The following is a 22,317-nucleotide window of genomic DNA, read 5'->3' on the forward strand; positions in this document are numbered from 1 at the left end:
TTGAAATAAACATTTTCGGGGGGGGGGGGGGTCCCTGAAGCTAGCTTGATGTATGATACCACACACTGATGCTGCGTTGAACCGCCTCTGTTTGGCTTGTGTGAATTACCCCCCCAAAAAATTAATTGTTGGGGGAAATACAGAAAAATGCCTTTTACTGTTTTCTGCAGCCAAAGAAAAACACTTCTAATTGCTTATTTGATCCAACACCTCCACCACCACACACTCACACACACACACACACACAAATATTCTGTGTAATACTTATAAACATTCTCTTATTCATCTTCTTCTGTGACTACCTGGTTTTCTTTGACTCTGATCCAGACATGTTTACATCCCTCTCTTGATCTCAGGCCCAGACTGGCATTCTTGCCCTTTCTCAGTTGTAAATCTCTCGGTGGACGCAGGACTGTTTTAGAACCTCTCAGACCTGCAGCACGAGCGTGCGTGTCCATAGTTCTCGCTCTCGCTGTATTGGCACCTCGTCTCTCCCTTTGGCATTGTGTGTGTTATCCATATAAGGGTGTGTGTGCCTCCGAAGCCTCCCTGGATTCTGCAACGTGTGTGCGTTTTTTTTTTTTTTTTTAATAGATGCGGCGGAGAGCTGCACTATGCCCATGTAAGCACAGAGTAAACCATGGAAGTCTGAAGAGTTTGCGCCGGGATTCGTACGCTGAAGCCTCCGGTTGTTTGCATTGTGTTTTAAACACTTTTGAATCAGTTGTTTTCAACCTTATAGACCATGATGTTGGAGGGAAAAGTGTTCATATCCTCTCAAAAATGCCAATTGCCTTATCCAACTAATAGTCCAAAATACAGATGAAGTCAGGTGACGGTGTTTTCACTTTTTTTTTTTTTTTTTTTTGGCTACCTTGAAAAATCAGTCCTCGTTTTTCCTGTTGGGTGACAAGTTGTGCTTCCCGTCCAGTTTATATCGGTAAAATCACCAGAAAGCTACTACAAAATGGAAAAAAAAAACATGTAGAAATAAGTTATCCATTAATAGAGATTCTCTGGTAATTGTCCATTTTAATGATGTGGCCTTTGACCTTTGGCTTTTGTGGGATGAAACGGAAGGAATGTGATCCTGTAAACCTTTAAACTCGAGCGCAACGCCCATCCCACTTTGCATATCGTAATGTCTGTCGTTATTTTTGAGTTTTATTCCAGATTTTTGAGTCTGTACTTGACTTGTTGATGTGTTGTTGTTGTGCTGATTCATATGAAGTGTTGGGTCAACTTTAGACAGTTAAACATGTTTGGTTTTTTTCTTAGGAATTTGGCAAAGCCGACCTTCTGCTTTATGGATAACTAAAGTAGTTTCCTGGTTTCTCATGTTCTGAAATGGAATCCAGTCGTCTGATTGGATAATTAGATTATTCATTGTAGTCGGATATGTATGAATTCAGCAGTAAGCGTGACGGCTTTTTGATTTATTTATTTTTTATATCTGAAATCTAAATATCAAATGTGTGTGTTTGAGTATTTTTTTTATCTTTCCTTTAGCTATGGTGGTTATTTCAAGTTCTTGCCCGTGTGCTTTTAACCTGTTTATGAAGTATCTTTTTGTGATATCCGTCGCGTGCAACGCTTCCCTTATTCCTCGTTTAGACTCTTTTAGGACATTTTGAAAGCCTTGAACTCCTTTATCTAACTCCTATTTATACTCTTTGCAGATTTCTGTTGTCGACGGTCATTATTTTGAGCAAAAACGCCGAGTTGTTGGCGTTGAATTGGCAGGCCCGTCATGTGAGTCATTCAATCCGCTTGCCATGGTGTTTAACTGATTTTTACAAAAAAAAAAAAAAAAACATTTTAATTGGCTCTGAGGCCTGTGGACCACGCTTTTACAGCTGATTATGTACATACTTGGCTGTTTCATGTGACCCGAATTATAGTTTTGCGTGTTGTTGTTTGCAGATGTTGGCGTTGTAAAGCGGTAATTCATTTATAAGAGCTCACGTCCACTAAATGCACACGCTCTGGTTTTCGGGAGTCACTTGTACCGCAGCACACGTACAGATGTCTGTCTCTCTCCTGCACACATGTGTGTACGTGTGTCTCGTTTTTGTCTACAGCTTTTCCTACCAGCTGACCTCGGTTTTGACCCTCTGGGCTCTCTGACAGACTCCACCCTCTTCGGTTATTTATACACAACCACAGTCGACTGCTGACTTTTGTTTTGTTTTTTTAAGTTTTAGTCTCTTTTGTCTTCACTTGTAGCGAAGCCTCTTTGGGTGGCTAACATGCATCACAAGCTGTTTAAATCAGTTAAACACAGTTTGCAAATCCACGTGGCTTAACAGTGGAACTGAAGACTTTTTTTGTACTTGCATTGTTTTTAATGCGATTCCCGTGGAGTTGGAGCTCCCTCCTGCAGGACCTAAAAATAGCAGTCAGTCTCTTAGCATGGGACTTCAGACGGTATTTTTGTCATATGCCTTTTCACATGTTTTTGTGACCGTTCTTGTTGACCGTGATCCAATTTTGTGAAATCCTTGGCTTTTTAGGAGTGAATGCACACTTTGATAGAAGTTATGTCACTTTGCAACCATTCATTTCTTTATATGTTGCCAGTCACGCAGGAAGTGAGTGCAGTGGTTTGTTGAAACATCCAAGGATAAATGTGAACACAGTGCACGAGGCAAAAACAAGAGTTAGTAAAATTCTAAAGAGCTTGAAAGTCGATATTTGGAATGAGCACTTTTATTCCTCAACACAGTCTGAATCCTCTTCGACCAGCTTTCTTGTAGTTTCTTTGTAGTCTTCAGGAATAGTTCTCCAGGCTTCCTGAAGGACATCCCAAAGCTCTTCTTTAGATGCTGGCTGCCTTTTGTTCTGTTCTTTGTCAAGATGATCCCACGCTGCTTCGGTAATGTTAAGGTCGGGGCTCCATAAGACCTGTCGCCACTGATTTCCAGTTCACTTCTTGTGTCATTTGGCATATCTTCTTCTTTTTGTCCCCATTTCTCTCCCTTAAGAATGGCTTCTTGACAGCCACCCTTCCATGGAGCCCATTTGTGAAGAGGCTTATTTTACGTCGGTCAAACTGTTATCTTTGGCATTTTTGTAAAAGTGGTTATTTGCTAAGTTGTCTGTCATGTAGACACAACAAGAGTTAAGTGGCTCAACAAACACATTCCTCTGAAAACGCTCGGTTTACAAGCAAAAAAAAAGGAAATTGAGTGAAAAAGCAGCAAATGTCCTAATAAATACTTCCAAAGACCTTCAGAAAGCCTGGAGAACTATCGCTCAAGACCACTTTCAAAGATTATAAGAAAGTCTGGCCTTTTAATCCAAATGCACAAATGTGACCTCAAAAGTTTTCTCCTCGCCCTCCTCCTCATGTGAGTGGGCCGGGTCACATGGAAAAAACGCCATAATGTTCTATTGTATGGGGAACATGCATGCAAGGCTCAGTTAATCTGCTTCCTCACAGTTATGTTATGGATTTTGTTCAAAAGGTAGCGAAGGCAGCAACTTCCCGCTATGTGAAAGTTTCTTTCTTATTTTTTTTCTGGTGTGTCCAGTTTGGAGCGTACCTGTTTTACACTCACATGCTGCTCCGTCCTCGAATCTTCCTTTGATCTTCTGCGAGGCCGACATGTTCCATCATTGTGACTGTCCGGTTTAGTCTCATCACGCCACGTTTCCTTCTGCTTTGTCTCTTTTTTTTTTTTTAACGGAAGGATGTGGAGAAGGAGAAGGAGCTGCGGGCAGAACTCAGCAGGGAGGAAATCAGGCTGAAGATCGAGCAGTACAACTCGCTGACCAAAGACCACCTTAAAATGACGCTGGTGAGTGGGGCGCGCATGCATGCACACACAAGACGGATATCTGAGCAAATTTGGCCGGTGGCCTCTTTCCTGCAGGTATTCTTTCCTTCTGCTATTAAACACACTGGCTGCAGATGCTTTTCCACACATAAGACACCTCGTTGCCACCGCAGCAGGTAGTGCATCAAGGTACCAACGAGGCAAGCCTCCCATTCGACGTGTGCTTATGTTTCTACATTAAGACTGCCTCCCTCCAGCTCCCAGCATTCCTGAGCACTCGCATCAGAGTGCTGTGATGTTTTTCCTGCTATTGTTCTCCCCCACCGTGTTTTCCTTGGCAGCGTGAGAGATGTTTGAAGTTGCGTTCAGTGTAACTCGGGGTAAAAAGCCATAGAAATTAGGTGCTTCAGGGGAAAATGAAGGCATCTAATGAGTTTTTTGGGGGGGTGGGTTTTGGTAAAGGATAGGACTTGAGTTGTAACCTCAGCAGTGCTTAAAGGGAAAGTCAGTGGAGTCTGTAACTTTAGGGGAATATAGTACAGGTATCATTTAGGTATAGAAATTTAGAAATCTCCCAGAAGATGCGATCATCGTCACAACTGAAAAGCTCCCGGCAGAGCAGATTTATTCCAGCTGCGAACAGTGGTTGCAGTTTGCATATTTGCTGTTATTAACTTGTCAATTGGCCAACAAATCACTGGCAGACATCAGAGCTGAAAGAATCACGGTGTGAAGCTTTGTCATCCATCCACGCCTCAAAGTGATTTCGTCTTTCGCTTTAGGTTCTCCTTTGTCTCGCGTATCGTTTCATCTGCGATGTCACAAGTGTCTTGTTTTATTTTCAGACCGATACTGTTTGTCTTCTTGTGACGCGAACTCGAACGCACACTCCTCAAGAATCCGTGCGGAGTAACGAGATTAAGACGCTCTTCCTCCGTCTGGGGCCATCTGTCCCGCTGGATTCACTGGACAATTGGTCTCAGTTGGAAGAGATTACGTTGCACCTACTGTAGCCTGCCGCACCGCACCTATGGAAACATAATTAGATTTACTCGCATTTTTGTTCAGGCTTCTTCTCTGTAGCTCCAGATTTAGTTGGGAGTCTGATCCTGCTGATGCGGGCCATGTTACTGATCTTTAACCCCTCAATGCACCCGATCCACCAGACAACTGTGTCTGCTGACACAAAAGATGTTTCCCTTTGATAAATGTTAACCGTGTGAGTGCGGTCCGCAATGATGCTGTAACTGTGTCTCTTTCAGGCTTCTAGTGGTGTGTACACTGGTTTCATCAAGGTCCAGATGGATTTGAGGAGGCCGGTGACTGTTCGAGGGGGTCACAGAGGAGCCGGGGGCGCCGTGATGGGGGAGGCCTTCTATCTGCCCCGAGGAGTCACCAACACCCTCCACATCAGCTCCAATAACACAGTCAGACAGGTGGTGAACGCACACCCACCCCACACATCCACACGCTTATCTGTACAGCCTGCTGAAATGAGTTTATTAGGATCTGCTGACGTGCTGGGTGAACAGAAAGGGATGATCCTTTTAATGGAAGGTTACGTCATTAAAACAAACATACTAAATGTTAAAATCATACTAAAACAAGTCACTGAAATGATTTTTCATTCTTTCTCCCTCTTCTGGGCAAGTTGTTTGTATCAAACGTCAGTTCAGGTTGATAATGGATAGTAGCTTAAAATGTGAAACCTACCATTTGACCAAACAACCCATGATCTCAAACGAATTTAGTTTTCAAACCCCTTCCTGTGTCTGACTTCCTACATGGCTCATCTGCTCTGTGCAGCTTGCCACAGCCTCTGCCCTAAATAGACCAAAAAGTTTTGTCTTGTTTTTTGTTGTTTTTTTTTTTTTTAGAAGGGCCCGCTTCTGCATTGATTCAAGTATTTGCATTTAGCTCCAGCAGCTGCATTTCAGCCAAAACTGACCCAGCGATTCCCAGCAGAATACACAGCTGTCTCTGTGAGGCGGCTACAACTATTAAGCAAAAGCCCGCTTTGGGCACGCGCCGCTCTCCGCTGATCTCTTGGCAGCGGCGCTTTCTCGTATCATTTTGCGACGGCAATCTGACTCATCGGACCCAGTGACCTATTCGCAAGACTTTCAGCGTGGTCCAACGTTGCTGCAGACACGTTAACGGACAAGCGCGCACAGCTGTGATGGGTTAATTAGACATGTGATCATCTGTTGAGAGAATTCCAACAATCATGTAAATGAATAAATAACTAACAGCGCTGTCTAAACTTTCCTCCTCCTCTATTCTACCTGCTATAATTAGTTGCAGCACTGAGTATTAGTTTATTCTTTTATGTTCTGAGAAAACTGTAACGTTAGAAGTACGCACAGAGTTCTGTTCCTGTAAACCTTCACGCTTATTAGACCGACTATTCAACAAGCCTCAGCGTGAAGGAAACGGATATTTTCCAGCGTGCTACCCCACACCACTGCCATGTGTTTACACAGCCGCTGCCCACTCGCCTGACTTCTTGCTGTGAGAAAACTGCGATTTTACTGTCCACTTGCGCTGAGCACGGCTCTCACCTCGTGGATATCAACATAAAAATGACGTATTCCATGTCTAAAAAGCACCAAATCTACACGATCCAGCCAGCTGTCAGTAAACTGTTTGGGCTTTAAAGTAAAAAAAAACAAACCTCTGGATCATTCAGTTAGACTAACACATTTTTTTTCATGTAAAAAACTAATATTGGCCCAGCTTTGGTAGAAAATAGTGGCGTAACAAAAAGATGACAGCACCAAAACAATAGTGTGATAATTGATCAAGAAGGAAGTGAAGATGAGTAATCTGTGCATGGGGGTGGAGACCCAGTTTATTAGCTCTGCCTGTTCATGTGTTCATGGTTTGAGTGTTTTGCTCTTGTGTTTGTTGTTCAGGTGATCGCCGCCCTGCTGAACAAGTTCACGGTCGCGGACAACCCGGCGAAATACGCCCTGTACAAGCGCTACCGCAGGGAGGATCAGGGTAAGACTTTTGAGCGTTTTTTTTGTTTGTTTGACAGCAGCTGAGACGGATCTTCGTGCCGCTCATGCCACACTCAGATGCTTTGGCACTGACATAGCGATGGCCTCTGTCTGTGTGGAGGCCTCGCCCTCGTGCTGGATGCCGCCGGACTCCCCCTGTGACAAAAGCTCGCCAGGGATACCCAGAGACACACACACACACACACACACACACACACAGTGTGACTCAGCAGCTGTTGCAGGGTTGTTGGGTATCACATATTATCTTTCAGACTATTTAACAGCTCCGAGTCTGAGGGAGATGGTTAATATCAGACTTTAGCATGACTTTCAACTTTAAAAGAAACCTAAAGTCTGTTGTTTTTTTTTTGTTTTTTTGGGCTGTTTGTGTCCCCTTCCTGGGTTGGTTTACATTAATTACTGGAGACGTACAGACCGCTAATAAAAAGCAATGTCTAGACACAAGTCTGACAGCAGATGTTCTGTTTGGGGTTTTTCTTGTTTTTTTTTTTAACGAGGAAAATGAAGCGTTTGTGATTGGAGAACGAGAGTCGGCAACTTGGGGAGGACGACAGGATGACTCCCACTGAAAGAAAGTCTTGAACAAATAGTTTAGTTCAGATTCAGGGAAATAGTCGACTTTCCCATTTTTCGTTAAATATCTTGATTAAAAACATCTCACTCACATCTACTTACACCCACATTAGATGACCCTTTCAAAGATGTAGACGTTAAATCGGGCTCGATATATATTTTTTTTTTAACTTCTAGTGTCCTCACATATGCCTCAAAAATCCAGTACGGCCTGGGCTCGGATGTAAATAGTCCAACCGCATCTCTCTCTGTAAATTGCTAGCTGTTAATATGCCACACCCTTCCATTCATCCTCTGCCAGCTCTGTTTATATGTACACACACTGTGTAGAAATGCCTGCTTGTACGTGAAATGTCGGGACACATACTGTACAGACTAACCGAACCTGTGTGTGTGTGTGTGTTGCAGTGTATGTGTGTAAGCTGGCAGATGGCGAGCAGCCGCTGTTTCTTCGTCTGGTGGCGGGACCCGACCTCGACACCCTCAGCTTTGTCCTGGGAGAACAGCAGACCGGAGAAGTCGTGGTAAACCCAAACCTTCTGAGCTTCTCTTTCTTTCCTCCTCTTCCAGTTTCTTCACTCCTTTGCTCCTCAACTCATTTTCACTTCTCCTTTCCTCACTCAGACGATGTAACGATGATGAAATGCATTAAAAGCCAGGGAGCCACTCCTATTTTACAACGGCTCGTAACATGCTCAACCAAACAAAATACCTGATGTGCCTTATTGACCAAGTCTTCTTCCTTTCCTTTTCCCATCAGTGGGAGGCCTTCTCCATCCCCGAGCTGCGCAACTTCCTGCGGATCCTCGACAAAGAGGAGCGGGAGCAGAAGGAGGCAATAATCCGCCGCTATGAAAACTACCGCCAGAGACTGCAGGAGGCGTTAAGGGAGGTCAAGGGGCCGACTCAGAGGAATTAACCGCCATGTAACCGGACTACTGCCCCCTAGAGGGACGGAGGGATTGTTTTATTTCTTTTAATCTCCGTGGAGGACGAATGCCTTGTGATGTACATTTTGGTGAAGGGAGGGATGTGAAAGCGGAACGAGAGGAGAGGACCCCCTGGAAGAAGGGATGATGCAGACGGATGGAAGGACGATAAGGAGGACAGAAAAAAAAATAAACTGCACATGAAGGACAAGTGATGAAAAGGATGAATGGACAGCTTTCCAAGACTTCAAACTGCTGCTTGCCTGATCACACCAAAGATTCACTCAACTGTGCCATATTCGTTTATCCTCTCAGCTGTTCTCCGTCCATCCTTCTCTTCTTCTCTCACTCTGCCCTGCTGTCACATAATTTATGCAGTTCCTCCGATTCCTCCATACTTTTTATCACCCTCACACTTGTGAAAAAAAACACAAGGCCGTATGTCGGATTATTTTTTTATTTAATTTGTTTCGTTTTAAAGGTCTGTACATATTTTTTTCTCCTTAATTTATACGGACGAAGCTTTTTTTGTCGTTTTTTTTTTTGTTCTTTTCTTCATTTTGAAAAGTCTTATTTTAGTTCGGAATACGGACGCAGAAACAATCTAGGCTTTGACACAGAGATGGAGAATAGCTCACACAGACTTCCGCTAGATGGAGGGCCGCGGGCGATATGAGCGTCAGACACCCGTCTGCATGAAGTTGTCACTGATGCAGTAAACTTAAAAAGTCTTGAAAGGGGAGAAGAAGTTGCTTCGAAGGATAGTATGGAGTCCTGAGTGTGCCAAACATAAGAAATAAATGGTAAAAGTCACAGCCAGATTACACGTAGAAACTGATGAAAATGACGTTTTCTTAACTTTACGCAAATCACGCGTAATTAATCACGCAAATTTTCACGCATGTCGGTGGCAATTTATTGTTCTAATGCTTTTACACTCAAATTAGTGGAGACGTTTGGGTTTTCACGTGGGAAAATACCACGTATGGGCTAATCGTAAAGCATATCCATTTATTCAGTCCATTTAACAGGGAAATCGGCAGCAGAATATCGCATCGTAAGCTTTTTTATTATTTTTATTTATTTTCTTTAGACATGCATTATAAGAATTGTATTTAACCACGTTTGAACGCTGATCATTTAATCTCACGATGGTCAGCGTGAAACCGAAAGTTGGCGGAGACGGCACAGAGAACTGGTGACTGACAGCAGGCTGTTGGACTGAGGCTGCGGACACATGGTCAAAGGTTTTAATAGAGCGCAGGAAGTAGTTTAAGACTAGCGTGAGCGTAATAACAGAGAGCTGGTGAGATAGAAAGCCTTTGTTTGTATTTGCAGTCCACCAGCAGAATTCGGTGGAGCGTGACCTGAACAGGCCGACGTTGCTTTTAGTAGAAGCGACCGCTTGACTTTGACCCGGCGTGGTCAGAGGAACGGAGCAGCGGCACGTGACTGGAGGTTTCTGGAAGTTGACAGAACGGTTTAGAGGAAGTAGAAGAGAAACATTAGATGTAGGAAGGCAGAAGAGATGTTTTTGTTGTTTGAAAACATGGGAAAGATCATCATAAACACCGATTGACTGCCTGTTTTCAAGTCTGCCTTTAAAAGGAGCTCCTATAATCCAAGAAAAGGAGGTCTGCGAGTGCTGATAGCTGCAGCGAACACAGGAGAAATGGCTGCATTGTTCCATTCGCCTGATTTAGCCTCGTCTGTCTGCAGCCATTCATTTAAAGTGCACGTTTGTGCTCTTATCTCATGTTAAACGTGCAGCCTTGACCTCAACCGGAGTTGTTTCAGAGGGGAAACGAGCGAGGCTAAAAAGGATGGAAATGTAGAAAGGTTAAGTTATTCTTTAATATATTAGAAAGTGAAAAAGAAGGTCCAAAAGCTGGAAGGGTTTTTGTGCAGTTATACGTAGCTTGTTTTAGGACATTTGCAGTTTTTTGTTATTTCTCATGCAAAAACAGAGGAAGGTAACTTTCAGTGTAGAAAAAAAAAAAAAAAAACTTTTTATGGGCTTTTTGTCTGATCATTTATTCAGATATTTTGAGGAAGCGACTTGGAGCATAAAAAAGAAACTGCAGAGACAATCATGTTGAGGTCAGGGGATGAAAACTGATGTCAGATTTGTTGTTGTTGAAGCTGCTGATGCCGCATGATGTGAAACGGACGGTGTGCTGCAGGATTGCTGTGCAATGTCGCCATCTAGTGATCAAAAACACTGCTGGCTGTTCTCTCCTTTCTGTGTCAAATATGCATCGATTATCTCATAGATTAGTCTATAACCAAAGATATTTGTCTGGTGTTGCCTGGAGCAAAAATGATGCTTGAGGCCTCTTCCCACTGCAGGGAAAAACATCTTTTTTTTTTCTTTTTTTAGAGTTTTATTTAAAGATTTATTCTTCTATCAAACACTGGCTTCATTTCGTGGAAGCAAGGAAAGGGCTTTAATGATTTTAATCTTGCAAGCAGCTGAATATCAAGCGACTGGCACGCCAGTTTCACACAAAAATCATCAAGTTGCATCGTGGGAAATGCAGTACCCGTCGTTTTTGCAGCTCAGCCCACGCTGGCGTAAAAGCTCTAATGATCAGGCCTCGACTTCTTCTATTTCTACCTTTGTTTCTTACGTTTTTGTTGAAATGCCCGTGCCTCACAAGTCACTGGGCTTTTATGGAATCACAAGAGGATATTATTTAAAGTGTTTAGTGTTTAGATGGGATATTTCCAAAATGAAAAATCCAGCACGCGTAACTATTCACCTGCTTGTTTGAATAAAAGTTTAATTATTCTGGCCCTTTGGTGCTTGCCTCCGTATTTTATATTCTAGTTTAAATGATGCGCAAGTCTGCATGGGAGTAGTTGATAAGTCTCGTTGTTTGTGTATCTTATAAACAACCCTAGCTGTTGGGACCCATCAAACCAGGCTAGACGTATCAAATTTATTTGGGCACTTTAATGTAGAATTCAGGGAAGATGACTGTTTTTGTTTGATTTTTTTTTAATTTTTTTTCTCCCACACTGTTGAATCTGCACCACGGTCACACTCTGTATTCCATCTTGACGTCTTATTACACATGCTCGCGGTGCACGTGCGCTGCTGGGCCCGCTCGGCACAATTCGCTGTAAAAGAGAGGTTGATATTGGTTACGAAACAGCTTTTTAAGAGCCCATGTCTGAAATGTATTCCGACGCCTCGTTTTTGAGGCCTTCAAAGTTCATTCTTGACAAACATTTCCAAATATTCGGATGGTTTTCTGTCATTTTACTCCATTTGAACTCGTTTTTGTGGAACAAGCTGAAGAAATTTGGTTAATATGCAAAATGTGCTAAATGTCTAATCGTCGGAAAGTCCTAAGATGTGAATATTTCTCTTGCCACTGTCTCAAAAGCTTTTAATCATAAGGTGTGACTGGATTACAGTTTTTTTTTTTTTTTTTTTTGTGCATGCTTCTTGTTATTATTACCACTTCTACTATACAATTGTTTAGTTTTGTCTAAAATCAGCGCGACCGCCTAGTGTCGCATGGCTGCCCCCGAAGTCGCTCCAAATAGCCATTTCACCATTATGTGGCGTAAACCTAGTTACAGATGTGAAATTTGTGTGTTTAACAACACTTTTAAACACCTTTTAGAGACATTTCAGATGCATCTTATGCTCTTCCAACAGATTAGTGTTGAAAATGCTCAAAAGTGTCCACTTTTTCATCCATGTTTGCTCAAATCAGGAGACTCGCTCCAAAACCAACCTCATGCGATGATCTTAAGCTCCACAAGAGCCACTAAACTGACTGAATGAGACGATAGTTTTCATTTCAGAGCAGTTCTTAAGCCCTTCTGTTCACTTTTGAGCATTCATTGTCTCTAATTCCAGTCTGTAACGATGCCAAACGGCGGTGAGTAGCTCTTCCGCTGCTCGCTGACGCGGATGGATTTTTCCACTGATGCTGTTTTGGTTGTTTGACGCTTTGAGGGCGTCGGGTTTATTCCTCTATTAGGCGTCCAAGCTCAAAAACACCAGGACCGTGGACTCGGAGGTGCATCTTCTTTCAGTTCCCGGATCCCTCCCCTCAGTGTTAAATCTGACAGAACCCAAACTTACTGAATAATTGAAGTCGAAGCCTGAAACGTCACGCTCTCTGGCTTCAGTAGTGCCTTTCCAAAGTGACAGAAGTCAAACCTGGAGGAAACTCTTATATCCTCTGTATTGACAGTCTACTGCTGATTTATTTTTTCCAAGTGTCTCTTTGTTTTTCTCTGAATCGTTACCAAATGTGGCCTTCCCCACTACCCCCCCGAGCAAGGCAGGCTTTGTCTATTAAAGTGAAATAAAAAGAAAAAAATGGCTATTTATTCATTATTTTTTACCTTAAGATATTCTTTTGTTTCCTCTTCATCGTGATTTCATTAGGTGTCTTTGAGAATGTGCTCCTCTGGCTCTTGATTTAAGACTCTGTGGCTGTTTTGATGTCAAACCCTCAAATGTTTAAATCTGTATCCATCCCCCCATCTTCTACCCGCTTCCCTGGGACATGGTTAGGAGGCAGCATTCTGAGCTGACCATAGACGAGGGTTTGAATGTATAGGTCGACTGATGAATTGACAGTTTTCTTTCATCTCGCCATCCTTTCCAGCACAAGATTCTGTCTTTTGGCTGCATCTAAAAGGAGAATCGATGTCCAAAATCCTCCAGAAATGGCTCTGACCCATCGTTGGCAGCGCAGAACAAGCTCTCACTGAGAGACTCAACGGCCCGTAACAAAGGGCACAATGCCTCAAGAAGCAACTCCTGGAGAGTGGTTATAAACCTTCTGCAAGACCACAAAGCACCGTTGAGTATCCCTGAGAGGGAAAGTGTTAAAAAGACCAACATTTTAATGAGAAAAAGGTTTAGATCTAGATACCGACCCACGGATAGATGAACTTTTTTTGCTTAAAGCTTGAAAATGCGACAGGAATTGATGGACATCTTGAGGGGGAAAAAAAACTGCTTGCCACGCCACGAATGAGCAGCAGTTCTTCCTCGCATCTTTTTTACATTTTTTTTATTAACAACTTGTCAGATTGATTTACTGTCTTTTCATTGTTCAGCGAAGTGATGTCGGTGCGTTGGCTGGACGGATGTCAGGAGCAGATGCTGCAGCTCCTCCTCCTGTCCTCAAATTGAACCCAATTCAAATAACCCCACAGACAAAAAGTGGGACCCCCCCCTTCTCCTCCTCCTCTCTGCAAGCCAAACACGACTCTGCTAAGTGTGAAGCTGACAAAACCCAAGCCAGACCCTGCTTTCAGAGTAAAAATCCGGTGCTCTTGAAGAAAGATTTGAGCTGAACGTTACTTTTCCTTGAATATTTAAAACTGCTCTTAACTAATTCTGATGAAGAAAGATGCGTCGAAGAGAAAATACCTGAAAAGGAGCTTAAAATATTAATAAATACATGCACAAATGGGGACAGCGCACACATAATACACTGGCTTTTTTTTAAGGGGACCATCAGCAGTATACACAATGACCAAATGTTCATTTATATCATTGTAGAGGACATAATTTTGAAGGGAAAGAAATCCCGTTTTCGGTTTATTTGGCTGTTCGAAGTGACCTTGACACCCTTGGGTGGGTTTTTTTTTTCTTTTCTTAAAGCTGAACCAATATAAACTTAAAAACAGCCATTAAACGCTGCACAAATAGGAAAATGATCTCAACTTTGCCCTCTAAGGAATAAAAACACAAAAGAATGGACTGACTGCAGCTGGTGGAGGAGTTACTGTAATTTGTGTCTAAACTTACGTTTGTTTGGTGGCGCAAAACGATGACAGAGGGTCACATCACGCCTTCAATCTGGCTGCTATGGTGTAAATTCATGGTTTAAAAGAGAGCTGCTGTACTGCCACCAGTAGCGATGATGACTAAAGTGACCCGTTCAATGGATAAATTAATAAGTAGCAAGTCAGCTGTCACAATTTTTTTTTTCCTGGTCAACTCGCATGACCAGCACCGCATATAAAGTCTGATTAAAGCGGAGTTTATGGTCGGAAACCAGGTCGTCTGCGTGTGTGTCGCAGTTATGCCCCCCCACCCTTCCGCAGACACTTTGGTGCCGCAGTGCCGCAGAAATATTCGTCGCAGGGAGGAGAGAAAGGAGGCCTCTGATTGGTCAACTCTACATCCGCTCTACACTATGCGTATTTCCGGTTTGCTAACCTGCTTATTTTGTTTGTATGACCGCCGCTATTGTGGAAAACGAAATGGACCAGCTAGAAGAGCGAATCTGCGAAGAAGTGAGGAAGTACCCACATCTTTACGACTTTCGTAGTCCACACCACAAGGACAGCGCATATTCCAGCAGTTCATGGAGGGAGATAGCGACGAATGTGGGTCTAGATACGGCCGAGACGGTGAGGAAATGGAAAAATGCAAGGGACAAGTTTGTGCGACAACGGAGGGACATGAGGGCAAAAAAGAGTGGAAAAAGGGTCCCAGCGTTCTATATCTCCATGTCCTGGCTGGAACCCTTCGTTAAACATCGACAAACAACGTTGAATATCCCTTCAGAGGTAAACTTCATATCTTTTTGTACTTAACCCACGTGCCTAGTCGGGTATAATGAGTGAGCTAGCTTGCTTGCTAACGTGAGTGAACATGTACTATCCTTCCTGCTGCACAGTCCGTGCTGCTAACTTTGCTCATTGTAGCTAGCACTGCTGCTAACTTTGCTCATTGTAGCTAGCACTGCTGCTAACTTTGCTCATTGTAGCTAGCACTGCTGCTAACTTTGCTCATTGTAGCTAGTGCTGACGCTTGCTAATGTTTGTTGAACATGGCGCCAAAGTCCTTTGTTTTGAAGCTACAGTGCCCTAGCTCCCCAAATACAATGCTGTGTACACGTGCTAAGCAGTGTCTGTGCGCGTAAAGTGAGCGTAAAAGACACTTTACTATACATGTACTATGTACTTGTGCATTGGTGCTATTCTACACATGTACACTGGAGCATGATCTGTAAAATGACCAATTGTTGTTTTGCTTTTTCTTTACAGACACAGACAACACAGGACACGGATCCCAGCTGTGATCTGAGCACAGATGCAAGCTCTGATCCACCTTCGCCCGCCCGGACCCTGGAGAGCCTGTATGTCTCCCAGCCTTCCACCTCTTCAGCTGTCCGTGTGTCCTCTACGTGCGCGCGCCCTGCTGCCAACTGTTCTACCTCACCTGCTCCCTGCAAGCGAGAGCCAGCCAGCCAGACCAAGCGCAAGCGCACAGATGACCAGGACATACATGCACACCTGGAGCAACTGTCTGAAAGTCGCCTGATGCTCCAACGCAGTCTGCAGCAGGATGACTGCTCGTCCTTTGGGATGTTCATGGCGGACATGCTGAGGAAGGTACCGGTGGACAGCAGGGACATTGTCACCAGGAATGCCATCAACCATATGTACGACCAGGTGGAACGGGTGCGGGCTGACATATATATATATATATATATATACACACAAATGATCAAAAATCACTCACAGAAATGCAGGAGTTAAGAGCATGTGAAGTGATTACATAGGCCTGATAGGGATTGGCTCTTTAATACATTGACCATGATAAGATGCTATGGTAGAATGTGTGTAGTGGTAGTGCAAACTAACACATTGTTAATGCAGTGTATAAAGTTGTGACTTTGGCCATTGTAGCCATTTATGATTTTCTTTTGCTAACAGACAAACTATCTGCTCTTTCTTTACCATAGGAGCAGACCTCACTGCCAGTGTCGGTAGACATAAATGGATCGTTGGCCGTATTGTCTGTGAATACCAGAGCACCCACAGAATCACCAAAGACCTCCCCGGAGCCATCCCATCTTTCATCCCCCGCAACGACCACATCACAACTTCCCACAACGTCCCTGTCTGAAATCTCACCTAAAAAGGTAACTGGTTGTTAACATGAGCCGCTTTCGGACAGAGCCGTTCTAAGAACGCAGTTCTTGTGGGGCTAAAGTAACACGTCGCAGCGGCTGCGCCACATCAGTCCCGACCTGGTCCCGACTCATGTGCGAATGCCGACTGAAACAGTTCCGCTGGGGAAGGGCAGTTATCAGAACGAAATTCGAGGAGGACCGTTCTTATGAACTGCGTTCTTAGAACGGCTCTGTCCGAAAGCGGCTATTGATGCCGTAGGTGCCCACATTGCTTGATAGATAGTTACTTACTCATCCCGAAAAAGTGTTTAGGAATCCAGTAGCTTATAGCTTACATATATACACACATATGATCAAGAATCACTCACAGAAATGCAGGAGTTAAGAGCATGGGAAGTGATTACATAGGCCTGATAGGGACTGGCTCTTTAATACATTGACCATGATAAGATGCTATGGTAGAATGTGTGTAGTGGTAGTGCAAACTAACAAATTGTTAAAGGCGGGGTAGGGGATCTTTTTCTGGAACATTTTTTTTACATATTGCTTGAAATACTCTTCACACCCCCATTGCAACCAATTAATTAAAAGTTTTGACACAAATATGAAAAGTTTTAGTGGCCTCTAGAACGTACAATCTAGGAAAAACAGTATCCAATCATTGTGAACGGACCGTTCACAATGATTGGATACTGATGCCGTCTATCAAACTGCAATCTGCTCCTCCCTCCCCCTCCTTTTCCCTGTGCGCGTACCCTGCTCCGTGAACGTCCAGAAGCTTGGCAGGAAGCTAAACTAGAGCCAGCTTGGCTAGCACCTAGCATTATTAAACGAATAGTTAGCATAAACTAAATACTAAATACGGCAACGATCGATGCTTGCTGTCAGAACAGCGCTCGTGCACCTTCGTGCTCGTGCGCGTTCATGTACTCTAGAGGCGTGCCTTCGGGGGAAAAGTGAAGAAAAGGGTTGGGACTTTTTACCTGTGTATTTTCAAAATGCAGCTTCGCTGGACTCAAAATCCAGGATCTCCTACCCTACCTTTAATGCAGTGTATAAAGTTGTGACTTTGGCCATTGTAGCCATTTATGATTTTCTTTTGCTAACAGACAAACTATCTGCTCTTTCTTTACCATAGGAGCAGACCTCACTGCCAGTGTCGGTAGACATAAATGGATCGTTGGCCGTATTGTCTGTGAATAACAGAGCACCCACAGAATCACCAAAGACCTCCCCGGAGCCATCCCATCTTTCATCCCCCGCAACGACCACATCACAACTTCCCACAACGTCCCTGTCTGAAATCTCACCTATTGCATCCTCCAACTCATCTACGGGTTCCCAGGTGGAAAGCTTACCTTCTCCATCCACTCCTGCAGCCCCCATGACCGCCCCATCTCCTCTGTCCCGCGGGGGCCAGAAGAAGAAAAGGCAGAGGGAGATTGATGACAGCTTCGCAAAGACTATGGAGCGCTTAGAAGAGCGCTTGGAAGAGCGCAAGCTGGCCATCGAAAAAAGGCTGCAGGACACAGGTGACGAGTATTCGAGGTTCGGACAGACTGTGGCAGACCTGCTGCGAAAGGTTCCTCTGGAGAAGAGGGATAGCCTCATGTACAAGGTGTACGGCATGATCTATGCACAGCGCCAATGAAAGACTGGCATTCTGGATCATTTGTGTTTGTACCTTAGTTATTTTGCACTAAGAAATAAAAGAATGAACCAAATAAGTTTTGAAAAAGTTTGGATGTTTATTAACAACACTTATAACCATGTAAAAGACAACATATCAGGTCAGTTGGTTCTGTTAAGTGTGCCACGCGACACTATGTCATCCTGCCATGGTACCGCTCCCTCTGGCTTCATAAAGAATTGCATGAGTTCAGTTCTGATACCCATAGCAACTCTGGCAGAACAGATCCTGGACATCTCTGCAGAATTGATAAGTCTCAGGTTTGAGTCGCCATCCACAACTCTGCGCCACTCACCAGGCTGCACCAATCTCTACCTTCGTATCACTACGGGCTGTGTAAACCGTGCAGACCGAGCAGTAAACACCGTAACAGGTGCGGCTATCGCTAGTTGGCTGAGCGCATTGATGTGAAGGGAGGCAAAAATAGCGTCAAGCGATTGTGAGGTCTGACTTTTTCTGGCTAACGTGTTCATGTTAGCCAGTCAATGTTCATAAATGATATTGCTAATATGGGATGTCATACAGCTTCATGTCAAAAGAGGCGAACTATCCCTTTAATCCGGATTTTCTCCTCCACTGTCTTTCTTGCAAACGGGTAGATAAATAAGGATCTCACCGAATTCGGTGAAAGTTGCACCTTTCTCGTGAAGTTTGTCATCCCGCTGATTTAACGCGCTGCACAAAGCTTTTTTTAAACCTGAAATCTGCTGCTGGGGCAATATTTTCAGCGCCCCAAAACCATAAAATTCTGTGGCACTGATTGGCCAAATATTTATTAACTTGCCCTGGCAACAGTACGCGATTGGCTGTTTGGCTGCACTGCAGAACCGATACGAGACTGTCTGTGGAAATTCACTGGTGACTGAATGTCTGTAGGTGGGAAATGTAGTGCATGTCATTCTTATAGCACGGAGGCACACACTAATGTGTAAACCGACATTTTTAACTGAATTTGTAAAAATATATTTTACATTTCCTGCACCCCTAATTCCGAAGTCTTTGTCCACGTCCCAACGTTTCCATGTTTGATTGTAATGTGGTCAGAGTGAGCAGCCACATCCAAGAAATATTCAGTCAGATGTTGCAGATCAGCAGCTGAGAACAGGATGACAGGAAGAAGCTCTCAGCACCATCCCCTCATTAAACCACTTTCAGTAAATTTCCAAACTGATCTGCATCGAATGTGAAGTTCAGTTTCAGTCCTGTTCTCAGCTGTTCCTGCTGATCTGCAGAGGAACTGAGTTCAAGCCTTTTCCAGGTTCCACTCAATTTTTCTCAGTCTTCAAATTTTGAAACCAAGTCAGAGACTTTATTGGGATACAGAGCATGAGACAGAACAGTCCCAACCCAACACGAAGCACCTGAACAAACCAAAGACAGTTGATGAGCAAAGCTGCTTGACAGGTAACATGTTGAAAGACTAAAAGATCGTGTCTGTAGTCATCAGTCTCGGGTAAAAAGTGCCAAGAAAGCAGCACAAACAAGTAGAGTCGTAGCTCAGAGGGACAATAAACTGCTTTGAGACTTGGAGATCATATGTTCAAGTCCTGTGAGAGCTGCTTAAAGAGTTTAAATGTCTTCAGGTTTTAGAGGCAAAAGCTTTAAGTTGGGAAAGTTTCATTCTCTCATTTAATGGCTCAAACTGTTACTGAGCAGAGGGAAGGGGTTCAACTCCTGTGGATGCTGATGACTTTTAGAAAAGGAAGGGCAGGTTGTTCAACTCAGAGAAGACTGCGATTTATGAAGCCAAAATGAAAAGAGAAACTTTAGAATTCAACCTTTCAGTGTGAAGTTTTAACAGCTCAGGCTGTTGGATGAAATCTTTCACCCTCCGACAACGTGGAAACTGTGATCATAGTACTTTTAAAGTTCAGCGGAGTTGCTCTGAAAGAGTAGCTCAGGATGACGGGATGCTGCCCGGGGTTAGACTCATCATGGGTTCAATTCCCTCAAATACTCTGTGGACATCCAGGTTTTATTCTTTAAGGAATCTAATCATCACTTCTTTCAGGGATAGAGACCAACAATCAAAGTAAGGATCGATCTGCAGGTTTGAAACTCTCTTCCATCATAAAACCTCATTTGATAAAGATTTCCCACATTTCCGTGTTCATACTGACTTTCAGGGTGTAGTTACAGCATATGGCCACCAGAGGGAAGTATAGAGAGATGCAAAGAGGTTGTCAAGGTAGCAGATACATAAAAATAAAAGCCTCCCAAATAATTGTAAGCGCTTTTTTTAATCCTATATTGATGTATATAATAACGGACTTTTCTTAAGAAATTTACTATTTTTTTGTATACCCAGTACACATATTTAATGTTGATTGTTTTGTTTTTACTTGGAGTCTTCATTTAGAAGACATGAATCTTTTTTTAAAAATTCTTTGGGGCTTTTGATACATTTAATGGATAGGACAGTAAGGAGAGAGATGGGGAACAGCATGCAGCAAAGGGCCGTCTTATTCGGGACATGAACCGGGGCCAGTTGCAGCGAGGACTGTAGCCTCTTGTATATGGGGCACCTGCTCAACCCACTACGCCACAGACTACCAAAGACATGAATCCTGAATCTAGTTTTCCTTTTTATGGCTCAGCTCATGTCCCACACTCCAGATCCGCTCAGATCCACAAGGACAGCTCACCTTCTCTGAAGACATTTTTGTAATCTGACAGTTCAGTTCATGGACAACATCTGAGCAGTTACTGTTGGGTCTCTGAGAGAAACGTGATGCTGAGGCGCACTCAGCCACCCCAGCAGCAGAATATCTGTCTGTCATGAAGGTGGCATCACTAAACTGAAGAAACGGAGAACAAGGAAAAAACAAGAAACAGGGAAAAGTAGTTGGAACGTGGCCTTGTTTCGGTATAAGATGTGAAAAAGCCCAGTAACAGAAGGATGTACATTGTTAACATTCATACAAGACACAAAAGGCATCCGATATTAAGAGACTTTATTTATTCCAAATCTCTCTGATCTGCAGAGGTAAGTTGCACCTTTTAGTTTAGGAATCAAGGAGCAGTGGGCATCACTGTACCAGCATCTGTGACAGCCATTTAAACAAAAAACATTTTAAACACCAGTTAAATGCAAACAGCTCATAATATTATGGCCGGCTGTGGCTCAGTGGTTAGAGTTGGTCGTCCAATAAGTGGAAGGTTGGCAGTTCGACTCATGCCACTCAAAAAAATTGGTGAACTGACAGCTGGAGGGGCGTCGGTCCACCTCCTTGTCACGGCTGAGGTGCCCTTGAGCAAGGCACCGTACCCCCGGGCTGTGAACGGCTGCCCACTGCTCCAGTGTATGGCATCTGTTTGAGTGTGTGACCCTGTGTGAAGTCCACAGCTGCAGAGGCCCCAGCTGGGGGTGCTGTTAGGGGAATGATTTTAACTTTGGAGGCTCTGAGATATTCTTCCACTCTGCTGTTTTGTCCATCCAGAAGCTTTTATCTCTTCATCTGACCCGATGCAGGCTTTCTGCTAGGTTTTGGAGATATTCGATGAGGACTTTCACGGGCTCGTCCCAGATCAAGGAAGTGACGTCAACGCAGCTTTAGCAGCAGAGAAGCTATCAGGCTTGTGTTGATAATAATAATCTCCTGGACTATGTACAAACTACAAAATGCATCGTTTTGTGAGTACAGACCATATTTGTACTACTGTAGAAGTTTGGTGTCATGGCATGTGATTGTAGTGTGGTAATTTTGGAGATACTGCCAGGGTCCGTTAACCCTTTTACGAAGCTATTCGGGATAACTCAGTAACTCAGCTGATGTTCAGCCAATATCGAAAAAACTGCGGGTGGGCTACTTGGCTGCATATCACGGTTCAAATGACCCTAGGGTGAATCTACTCCGAACTATCACTTTAAGCTACATCCATGAGACTTGGTTTAGCAATTAATTTGGCAACTGTTAACCTCGGCTACTTTCTGCAAATTTCACAAGATGCTGCAGATAAATCAGCAACGCCGTGTAGTGAACAAAGAAGCTATTTACTTTGCTAGTGGTACCTGTCTATACACGACAAGTTTCCGTTTCACATTACAGAGAGACTGACCTGTCCCTGTGCGTTTTTCAGGTGCCTGATAAAGTTGGACGTAGTTAAGTCGGCATCATTTATCCTGATACCACACTTTCACTTTAAACTGACCTCACTCATGGCAAACCAGCCAACCTGTGTGAGGTCAGTTTAAAGATTCTAACGTTGCCAGGCAACGCCACTCTGGGAGTTTCAGCCAGGGAAATATTTTAAAGCTTCTCAACCCAAAAAAAGAAAACAAAGGGAGGCACCCAGGTTTGTTGAAAATGAGGCAGAGACGCAGTTTAGAATATACAAAATATAATTTTATTGGTCCCAATTTACTTTACAAAAGGGTAAAAACCTCACTCACTCACTGGTGATCAAGGGGGGAAC

At 43.6% G+C, this 22,317-nt stretch overlaps 2 protein-coding genes across 3 annotated transcripts in view; both read left to right on the forward strand.

Annotated features, from left to right (window-relative positions):
* Positions 1-12,649, forward strand: part of rassf3 (Ras association domain family member 3) — a 61,611-nt gene extending 48,962 nt beyond the window's left edge. For both annotated transcript variants that reach the window (XM_075471843.1, XM_075471844.1), the window contains 5 exons: positions 3,693-3,800; positions 5,042-5,215; positions 6,695-6,782; positions 7,784-7,899; positions 8,136-12,649. In XM_075471843.1, coding sequence (XP_075327958.1) covers positions 3,693-3,800; positions 5,042-5,215; positions 6,695-6,782; positions 7,784-7,899; positions 8,136-8,294 — 645 coding nt within the window. In that variant the 3' untranslated portion in view covers positions 8,295-12,649. The remainder of the gene's footprint in view (positions 1-3,692; positions 3,801-5,041; positions 5,216-6,694; positions 6,783-7,783; positions 7,900-8,135) is intronic.
* A 1,835-nt stretch (positions 12,650-14,484) lies between these two features.
* On the forward strand, positions 14,485-17,925 carry LOC142385809 (uncharacterized). Its single transcript, XM_075472529.1, has 4 exons — positions 14,485-14,859; positions 15,340-15,756; positions 16,041-16,220; positions 17,350-17,925. The coding sequence occupies exons 1-4, from the start codon at positions 14,524-14,526 to the stop codon at positions 17,860-17,862; spliced, it is 1,446 nt and encodes a 481-aa protein (XP_075328644.1). The 5' UTR covers positions 14,485-14,523; the 3' UTR covers positions 17,863-17,925.
* Positions 17,926-22,317: the final 4,392 nt, after the last annotated feature.

The sequence above is a fragment of the Odontesthes bonariensis genome, chromosome 8 (genome assembly GCF_027942865.1).
Source record: "Odontesthes bonariensis isolate fOdoBon6 chromosome 8, fOdoBon6.hap1, whole genome shotgun sequence".
NCBI classification, from domain to species: Eukaryota; Metazoa; Chordata; class Actinopteri; order Atheriniformes; family Atherinopsidae; genus Odontesthes; species Odontesthes bonariensis.